This window comes from Galeopterus variegatus, unplaced genomic scaffold (assembly GCF_000696425.1).
Source record: "Galeopterus variegatus unplaced genomic scaffold, G_variegatus-3.0.2 Scaffold18, whole genome shotgun sequence".
NCBI classification, from domain to species: Eukaryota; Metazoa; Chordata; class Mammalia; order Dermoptera; family Cynocephalidae; genus Galeopterus; species Galeopterus variegatus.
The window spans coordinates 1,009,851-1,020,969 of NW_007726129.1; the positions used below are offsets into that span (position 1 = coordinate 1,009,851).

The 11,119-nt window shown below is 37.3% G+C and overlaps 1 protein-coding gene across 1 annotated transcript in view; it reads right to left on the bottom strand.

Moving 5' to 3' along the window:
• Window positions 1–10,581, bottom strand: part of NFATC3 (nuclear factor of activated T-cells, cytoplasmic, calcineurin-dependent 3) — a 147,179-nt gene extending 136,598 nt beyond the window's left edge. Inside the window, exon 1 of the mRNA XM_008567157.1 lies at window positions 10,473–10,581. Coding sequence (XP_008565379.1) covers window positions 10,473–10,581 — 109 coding nt within the window. The remainder of the gene's footprint in view (window positions 1–10,472) is intronic.
• Window positions 10,582–11,119: the final 538 nt, after the last annotated feature.

The window sequence follows — 11,119 nt, forward strand, 5'->3', positions numbered from 1 at the left end:
TCCTTTCCCATGCAACCATGTGCTTCAGGGGAAGCCAATCACATCCTCAGGCCAAGGGATAGACCTGCTTGGCTAAGAATAATTCCATCAGTCTTAGGGATGGCCTGTAAGCTCACTTGGTCAAGAGTATGGTGCTGAAAACACCAAGGTCTAGGGTTCAGATCCCCTTATTGGCCAGCCACCAAATAAATACATAAGTAAATTCCATCAATCTTTACAAGTGACTAATTTAGGAAAGGGAATAAAAACCAATTTTGGTCAATGAAATGCAAGGTTAAGTTTGCTGAAGCCTTCTGGAAAAGTCCTTCCTTACTCTTAAAAGAAAAGACCCATATGAAGTGCCTCTTCATATGTGCCTCTTTCCCTCCCCTCACCAAATATCAATCCCAAATATAACTATTTTGCATATGTTTAAACTAGAAAATTAAAAGTATTTTACTATATCTTTCAAATAGTGATCAGATGATAAAAAGCCAACAAAAGCTTTAAAACAGTAATCGGCCAACATTTACTAGATAACATGTATAACAAAAGAGCCTTTTTGCCTTTGTTCTGGTAAAGCTCAGAGACAACTAGATATGTGTAAAAGAGAGAGATGTAGTACACAGAGAGAAGTCCAAAAGACTGCTATTGGGAGATAAATAAATGGCAGATGGCAAACTGATCAAAACATCAAGGAAAAAAAGTGTATCAGTGTTAGCAGCTATAGAAGGTAGAACAGTTTTTCTTGCATTCTAAATTCAACCAAATAAATAAATAGTACTCATATTTTCTTTGGAACATGTGAAAGCAAAATGTTAACCTTGAAATAAAAAAAACTGCCCTAAACAACCAATTGTGCATTTTTTAAATGTTGAATTTTTCCCTCATTTAGGTTTAGGGCAATTTTGATGACAAATCTAAAAACGCTTTAAACTTTAAATCTAAAATACAAAATAGCCTGCAGGATCACAAATCAGACCCCAATCAGGACAATATGAGAGAGGGGGATTGCCAAAGAGAAAGGTCAAATCCTCTTTACTAGTAAATTGCCTTAAAACCTAAACCAATATCACCTCTTGAGCTCCAGATCCACAAGGAAGCAAAGAGAAAAGGCCCAAAAGAAGCAAATCTGGGCTTACCACAGTTTGCAGCACAGTACTCTCTATTGGACTGGCTATATCACTGCTACTGTTTTGAAATGTAAAATTAGTGCAGGCAGGGTAAGAAGCATCCTTCAAGTAGCTATTTTGAACCAAAAGCAGAAAATCTAGTCACAGGAACACATGTAACTTGTAAGCCCTGGCTAGGATATGTTTGATTCCATGTGCTCACCACGAGCTTTGCTTTCACCACAAACAAAACTGAGTATTTCTGTAAAGTCTTTCTGAAAGTATAGAAGCAAGAGGGAGCATACCAGAAAGAGACCAAGACTTGAAGTTAGAGAACCAAGGTTCAAACCTCAACTATTCCACCTTCTAGGCGGTCAAATCTGTCTGCATTTCTGTTTCATGTATAAAATGCAAATAATACCTACCTCTCTAGGTTGTCATGAGACAAAGAGGTAATGCATATAAAAATACCTTGCACATAACAGGTACTCGACGACACTGAATTAAATATTTATCTAACAACATACACACAAAAATTACAAAAATGATCAAATACCAGCCAGCCACCAAAAAAAAAAAAAAAAAATCAAAATTACAGGCTGTAGAATAAACCCTTTAAGATTTCAAGTTTACGGAACTTACTGAAGAACAAAGGACTAGGATTCACAAGTCCTGGGTCTCTGTTTTGATACTAACTAAATGACCTTGGGTTAGTCAATTTGAGCCTGAAAGTCCTCCCCTATAAAATGAAAAGACTGAATTGGCATGAAACTGTTCAGTGCTTTTTATCAATGTCACACACAACTAGCACACATGAATCTAGAACCCAGATCTAGCTCAGTCCTACATCAAATATCTCCAAACTGTCTCACAAAAGAGAAAGGCTATAAAACATGTGGATAGCAGAGGCAGTTAAGACAAATAGGTGGAGGGAAAGGTTTCATGTTGGAACTGAAAATACATGAAAATAAAATTAAAGGTGACAAGCTTGATATTAATGTACAGAGGTAGGGTTATAAAACAGGTGCAGAACAATTAAGAAGACCCGTGAAGAGGCAGGTTAAAGAGGAAAAAAAGCAGGAATTGAAGATAACCTTAGCTATGACTTTCAAAACTGAATTTGGGGAAATAAAATACGAAGAGAAAACTACACCAATACAAATGAAAAGTGACCAAGATTTCGACTTTGGCCATAGATAGGGCAGAGAGCAAAGGGGAGATACAAGTCATTTACAGGAAGTGGCAAAATTTACCAACAGACTAACGCAATGAAAAGACAGCAATAAACTAATTCAATTAAAAATTTATTTTTTACTTAATGTATTAAAAGGACTACAGGGCGGAAAGGGAATGCAAAGAAAAAAATAAAAAACTACAGCATGGGAAATACGGCCTGAATAACAAGAACATCTCAATGCCCTAACAGTTTTAATCAGAACTATGAAACCACCTCCTCAAACTGTTTTTCAAACTGAAGGTACTGAGTGATGTTAGAGAACTGTGACAATTTTTTAATGTAATGAAAAAGAAAATGTCAGAGTAATGCCAAGGAATAAAGCTAAACAGTTTTATATGAAACCTCCATCTCAGTTTTGTGTGTATAAACATATATGTGTGTGCTAGGTGAAAACAAAACGTATTTCTTACTCGGATCATGGTCAGTAAGGTTTCAAAACTCTGTGTATTGAAGGTTTCAAACATCTGTACAGAGTATAGCATAATGAGTCCCCATATAACTATCATCTAGTTTCAACAATTTCTGATTTTTTTTCCTTGAATGTTATTTTTATTGAACCATCTTTACTGAAAGGAAGTGAAAACTATAAAGAAGTGTTGATAGCAGAGGAAATACCAAGTTTCCTTAAACCTCTTATGATGCAATAAAAAATTTAAAAGTAACAGATAAAACTTTCTACATTTTCCTCAAAAACTTTCCTTATATAAAGGACAGGTTAAAATATGTGTATTCCTTTACTATTCAATATCTCACAAATTGCAAAATGTGAGATATAAATTTCAGACCTTGTTCAAGTGAACCGACAACAATTAAATCATCAGACTAATGGATATAAGAAATATAATCAAGTATTAAAAATTTTTTAAATAATTTAAAGCTCTTAAATTACTAAATTGTAAGTGAATTTTCTGACCTCATGTATTTAATAGAAAATATATTTGAAATAGAAAAATACCTACTCAAAAGCATAAGATCAGTTTACTTCTTATTTACGTACACCATTAACTCACTCCACTATCCCACTGTTAATACTGTACAATCAAAGGGAGAAACGGGTTTTGTAAATCAGACATATCACAACTAATTTTTATGTTCTGTTAATTTGATAAATCAGTTCTTTAAAATTACATGCAAAAACAAACACTATTAACTTTGCAATGCTGTTTTAAAAAGCAAACATTTTCTTACCAATCAGCTGCCAAAAAATAAATAAAATAAAAAAGTGAACATTTTTCTTATCCTAATCTAGCACCTTAAAGAGATTGAAGAGTTTTTGAATGTCATTTTTTAAACTTTTTATTATGAAAACTTAAAAACATAATACAAAGGACACAGAATATTCTTTTTTTTTTTTTTTTTTTTTTGTTTTTTTGCGGGACCGGCAACGGGATCGCAACCCTCGGCGTTGCTCCCGCACCTCGCTCAGCCAGTGAGCGGGAACCGGTCTGTATGTGGGATCCGAACCCTCGGGCAGTAGCGCCTCCGCGCTTCCCAAGCGGCGCACTATCCAGTGCGCCACCGGGCCGGCCCCAAGGACACAGAATATTCTAATGAATTCCCATCTAGCTTCAATAATTTCTGAACACTATTTTTATTTAACAAACTTTACTGAAAGACTTTTTAAAAGCAATATTGAAAATATTTGAGGGCCAGCCCGTGGCTCACTTGGGAGAGTGTGGTGTTGATAACACCAAGGCCACGGGTTCAGATCCCTATGTAGGGATGGCCGGTTAGCTTACTTGGGAGAGTGTGGTGCTGACAACACCAAATCAAGGGTTAAGATCCCCTTACCAGTCATCTGTTTAAAAACAATAAAAGAAAGAAAAATATTTGCATTTAAGTACAACTTATAAATGATCTGTTGAAGTGTTCTAGCCAGTAATTACCTTGAATGGAAAATAATGTTTAGAAATAGTTTTACATGCGATACAAATAAACATTCCTGAAAAAAAGTTATAAAAGAATCTGAAATTAACCCCACTTCAGAGCTCACATAATCCTACCTATTTTCTAATTAAAACAAACAGTAAAGCTGATGAAAACTTAACCCAAAATTTAAAAATATAAAATTGTATTTTAAGACTTTGAAAAACATATTTTAAGATGTTAAAACTCTCACCTGCTGCTATAACATCACACATATTGAAACCATACATTTCGTAGGAAAATGAAGCCTTTGAGTTACTTCTACAGTTTATCTGGGATTTTCAGGTTTTCATAGACTTGTAGTTCCTTTTCACACACAAATACCAATATGTTAGCTAGAACCATCCCAATGATTAAATTTCAGCTGTTGGTAAGCTATCAATTCATAGGCTATATTACTTAAATCTTACAGCTTCAATTGTTCTTTTCTCCTAAAGTTTGCCAAATTCAGTCAAACAAGTGAGAGCCATACAATATAATTACATAAACATTACCAGAAATGCTAAAACATATGTGAACCCATGTTATGTCTGAGTTAAAATGATGGCTGTTAAAAAAGCTTGCTACTGCTTGTGACTCTCCTAAGCCTCCCTGAACAAACTCACCGCTCTTAAATTCCACTGTTACTTGAACCTCATATGGCATGCCTGGGCAAATTTGATGACTTGGATTTTGTTTTAGAAGCCAGGCTTACTGCCAAGTCTGCTGTGTCTATTCCCCTGACCCACCAGGACAGCTATGGACAAACCTCCCTTATTTATGTTACTGCTATGAGCAGTCAAACTACCGCTTACTATCAAATGAAGCTCAACCTCGTCAGGTTTCCTCTCTTAAGAGTAATGCCATTGCCCTCACTATATTATTGCCTCTTCAACCCTACCCCTTATTTAAAACAAATCATTACCATATCGAATCATCTACTATTCAACTAGCAATAATGAGAAGGAAATCAATAATGCAACTCAAAATGTTCTCTTAAAAGGTTTTCATATTATATATCAGCATTTATGACTTTCTCTGAAGAAAAACAAATACTAAATTTTCTTACCAAAAATGTCCTTATGATTATACTTCTTTGAAAATATAAATATAGAGCAAAGCTCAAAAGCAGAGCTTGAAATATGCCTTCAATAAAAATAAATACAATCTTAGGCAGTTCACTGGTTGCCACAGAAAGGCAACTCATAATAACAAGTAGATTCTACAACTTACCCTAAATTAATACCTTAAATGCTTAAGATACAGGCCTTCTTACTTGACCCTCACGATTTCCTGGCCATGTAAACGATACCCAAGTTTAAACTTTTATATCATCTAATAAAACCACTATAGTATTACTTCTACTCATAGTTCAGCATATAAGCCAAAAAATCCCTTCTGTATTGGCAAATAGGAAAACCTAAGAAAGTTCAGGAATAGCAAGACTCTTACAATGATGAATGTTTTTAACAAAACAATATAACATTGAAATTTTTTTCCTCAATTTTCCCCCACACTCACTAAAACACATTGAATCACTAATCTCCATCACAAAATTCTGCTAATACCCCCAGGAGCATTCTTCAGCCCCTATCAGGAAACATGTCAAACAGAATATTAAATTATTTTTCCAAGTGAAATGTTTATCATAGACTCAATCACCTAATACATATTCTCACTGCATTTGAGCCTACAGAAAAAGCTGACCTATACGGCTCAGTAGCAATCAAATCCTCCTTTACAGTACTAATAGGCTGTACAAACACACCATTAAATTTCTACCGGAAACCATACAAGCAACTTCCCATTTTTCATACTGATTTAAACATCCAATTATACTTAGTTTGCTTAGCAAATCAACCATCTTTCACATTGTAGAGTCAGTAAGAAATTCAAGAAAGTGAAAAAACGTAGTAATTAAAAGCAAATGACCTTCACTATTTATACTTGGTAAAATATGAGAAAAGAGGTACGTAACATTGAAAAAAAATAAAATTAAAAGGATAAAATAAAAAATGTCAATGACCAAATATTCCAACTCATATAATAAGGTTTAAATTACTGGATTTCTCATCTGCCCTACTCTCTCTTAACGTTTTAATTTAGTGTACAGAGAAGGGTCTAGGAAAGAGGAGGAAGTGAAAAATAGTCTATCAGTTGTGTGTGTGTGTGTGTGTGTGTGTGTGTGTGTGTGTGTAAAGAAATGTTAACTATCACCACTAAAGAGCACTACTGGACCAGAACTGTGCTAAGAGCTTTAAATACATTATCTCATTTACACGAGATAAAACAAAAACCTTGAGTAAAAATGATGAACAAAAACCAAAAAGTGAGAAAATTATCTGAGAAACAGGAAACTATAACACATGGTTCAAATCTCCAAATTATAAACAAAGTAAAAAGACGGTATATTGAAGTCTAAGACAATAATCTAGGAAAAGTTCCTCAACTTTACATATGAAAAAATTGTATATTAAAATAATATCTGGCAAAATTATATGCATCTGATCATAAAGTAAATTCTTACAAAAATGCATATTGTATCTAAGATATTTCTCCCCTTTTAAAAAACAGTAGATAAGATACATACATATAGCACACATTCCTCTCCAGTGACTCTGTAAGGACTAGAAAGTCAATATTTAGTAACGAACTCTGAGAATGAAACTTTGAATTTGCAAAGTAAAGATTATCATAACATCAAACTAAATTAGAGATATATAATCAGTACACTAAAATAGAGTATCAGAAGCTGACCTTTGTAATTGCAAATGTTAATGAACTACATTAGATACTTAACCTATTTTAAATTCTCTATTTACTACTGAGGTGTGTCATCAATTTGAAGCTAGGTATTAAGTAAAAGAAAATTTAACAAAATAGTCTGACTCATTCTGAACTGGAAAAATCAGAGACAGCACTGCTGTCATCTTATATTTAAAAAAAAAAAAACACTAAAAACTCTAGGGTCTTAAATTTTCTTTAATGGTAAAATCTCAAAACACCTCAGTAAGGAATAATCTTAAAAAGCCAGTCACAAACGTATTCAACATTATCAAGTGCACATAAAATCATCTAATTTGTACTTTAACAAGCTTGTTTAGGACATTCATTAAATTCAGCCCCTTGGTTTGTCCTCACTGTCCATCCACTCCCTCCACCAAATATTTCTCAAATATCTTCTCCCTGTACAGAAATTTAGATGTGACACAAGTACTCAAACCTTCAGAGATGTAATACTGCAACCCAAACTTACTGACCTGCTATCTTACGGAACTCACCAATAAATGCCAAAGAACTGAAACAACTCTCATCAACTTCCTCTACCACAAAAAAAACAGTGAGCACTGACTCAAACCTTAAGTGGTATTTATTTATTAATTCAACAAATACTGGGTGCCTACTATGTAAAGGCACTGTGCTAGATAGACACTGATAATAAAAACTATGAACAAGCTATAGACACTACCCCTGCCCTAAAGGAACTTCCATTCCAGTCAGGAAGAGAATCCAAAAACAAGTAAACATAATGATAAAACACAATACTGATCTGAATTATACCAAGCAATTTTATTTTCATTGCCCACTTTATTGCATATATCATCCTAAACGCATTTTAGTTAATCCACCTGGTTCCTTCAAACCACATGCTCATAACTGTGCTTACTAAAATGAAAACTAGGGCCGAGCCCGAGGCGCACTTGGGAGAGTGCGCTCCCGCCGCGGGTTCGGATCCTATATAGGGATGGCCGGTGCACTCACTGGCTGAGCGCGGTGCAGCCGGTTTCAAAAAAAAAAAAAAAAGAAAGAAAACTAATTTTATAAACAAATAATTCTGAAAACTTAACTTTGAATACAAAGGTACTTCAAAAAGTTCATGGAAAAATAGAATTGAAAGATAATACCAAACTTTTCATTAACTTTTTGAAGTACCCCTCATATATAACACATCTTTCTCAACAGAATTTAAAACTTGGCTGGCTGGTTGGTTCGGTAGGTTAGAGCACGGTGTTAAAACATGAAGGTCAAGGGTTCAGATCCCTGCACCAGCCAGCCGCGACCCTCTCTCCCCCCGCAAAAAATAGCTGCTAGGTATTCATACCAGCACTATTCACAATAGCCATAAGGTGAAACAGCCCAAATGTCCATCAATGAATGAAAGGATAAACAAATTGTGATGTATACATATATACACAGTGGAATATTTTATTCAGCCACAGAAAGAAATGAAGTACTGATTCATGTGGATCACAGGTTTTCAAGTGGATAACCTGTGAAAACATTGTTAAATGAAAGAAGTCAGACACAAAAGGTCACATATTGTATGATCCCATTTATATAAAATATCCAGAATAGATAAATCCATAGAGACAGACCACAGATTGGTGATTGCCAGGAGCTAGAAGGAGGGGAATTGAGAATGGCAAGCAACTGTTTAATGGGTACAGGATTTTTCTTTTGGGGTGATACAAATATTTTGGAACTAGACAGAAGTGGTGGTTACACAAGACTATGAATGCACTAAACGCCATTAAATTGTTTACTTTACGATGGTTTATTTTATTCATATGTATTTCACCTTAATAAAAAAAAAACTTTAAAAAAATTACCTCCTAGAATATTTTAAAGCGGACTTTTTGTCACAAAACTGCTTATGTTTACCTTTGGGAATTTCAGTTATAAATCAAGTTACAAACCTTAACTCCTAGACACATTTTAATATCAACATGGTTTTTTGTGTATGGCAAGAATAATTTTTTTAAAAAGCCATTTCATACTTTTTAAATGTCATTCAATATTTTAGATGTACATACAATTCCTACTTATATGACACGCCTTTATTATTCATATGTTTGGTTAACACCTTTATTGAATTTGGTATGTAACATGCTCTAATCAAGTTTGTGTCCAATAAAAGTTTCCTGACATCATCAACTGTTTACCTTTTTTTTTTTTAACAATACAAATACTCATTCAAACAAGTTGTTTTTAATAACATAGTTATTTAGGCTATGTGTCTCCTCCACCTATTTCTCAATCTCCTTGAGGAGCTTTAGTCCTTTTTGCATCACCATAACACTATAAAAAGCACCTAACAGTACCTTCAACATAATAAGGTGCTCAAATGAGATTAGTGGAATAGAAAACAAACACAGCCAACACATAACTACTGTAAATTATTTAAGTTGAAAAGACATTTAACACACATAGACTAAAAGGACTGATAAAACAAGTACCGCCTAGAGAATCCGTATGCCTCACTTGCAGATATGTTTTTCAATTCAACTTTACTAAACAGTCTATTGAACATCAATATGAACAACATTAAGTAATTCATCTACAACCCGGAAAGAGTAAATAGAAATTACTCTTCTCCATCTCCCTTTTGAAGTTCGCCTTTTTGAAATAGTAGGGAAACTGGACTTCATGAACCACAATATTCCAAACCAGGTCACCAAAGAGCTCTAAGTCGCCAGTCATCCATCCTGTTTCTATTTCCTGATTGGTTTGACCGGCAAGCATTATGGTGCCCAGCCTTCCCAATTCACGATCTCCTTCAAAATATCTTCTGAGGAGAGATTTTTCTTGAAACAAAAATCGACTTCCAGCACTTTCTAGGATAATTATGAAAAAGGCATCTCACTTCAAAAAAATCATCTGCAACACTTTGCTTAAGCAAGGAAACCCAGTTTTCAGAAAACTCTCATGACACAACTATGGACCACAAACTTGCACAAGTGGAAGTGAACTCGAAAGCATTACTGTCCAAGCAAAGTAGGTTTAAAGAAACATTTGCACGAATTAGGGGTCCTACACTTGAAGAATGCGCATCTTTCAAATAAAGAATTTTTAAAACCTAGAACGATGAAAAATCAAGTGTGCTTACACTTCACAAAGACAGTATTTTCTCTGCACCACGCTGGCAAAGCAGCGACAACCAGACGCCACTTGGGCAGCAGCCCCGACCCTCAGCCTTCAAACCCCAGGCGTCCACCAGTCACAGGAGTCCCAGTATCGAGTTCCCCACAGTTCGCTTCCAGCCAAGTCCGCAGCCACTTCCACGTCGCAGCGTACCACACGCCTCCTCAGCGATTTAAATCCGCTCTTTACCCACCACGACCACACACGCACACGCACACGGAGTTGCCAGTCCACGGACAACCAAGGGACCAGGGAGGGGGGCAAGCTCGTGCGAGCAAAAAAAGACGCCCTTCGGTCCCGCCCGGCCCGGAACCCACCTGCAGGCCTCGAGCCCGGGTGAGGCGGCGGCGGCGCCGGCGCCCCGTCCTCGCCAAAGACGAGTTTGAAGTCGAGCTCGTCGTGGGAGCCACAGTTTGCAGTAGTCATCGGCGTGGCCCAGGGTGCTGCGGCTTCTCAGGCGGCGGCGGCGGCGGCGGCGGCTCCTTAGCGCCGCTTCATGCCGGGCCGCACCGGCCAGGAGGTCGCAGCTCCACTGCAAACTTTCCGGGCGGGGCCCGCGACTCCGAGCGTTCCGTTCCGAACTAGAGAGCTGGCCGTGCGCCCAGCTGCACCAGGAGCCTCCCCCGACGCCAGTAGCCGGTGCCTAAGCCACCACCGTAGCCTTAGCCAACGTTCCCCGCCCCCCAGTAGTCGCCGCCACAGCCGCCGCCGGCGCGCTCTTGCGCCGTGCCGCGCGCCCGGCCCCGCCCCCTACCGCGCGCCCATCCGGCGGGGCTGTACATAGGCCGCCGGCGCTGCGGACCAGCCTGAGGGCCCCGCCCCCTCGCCGGCCTATCGCGTGACTCCCACTCCGGGACGAGGAAGTCACGTGTGTACAGAGAGCTGGAGTGCATCTCGGGAGGTGTAGTTTGAAGTGTATTCCTTCCGTGACTCTTAAACCGGGGTGTAGGGCTGATAGACCTCT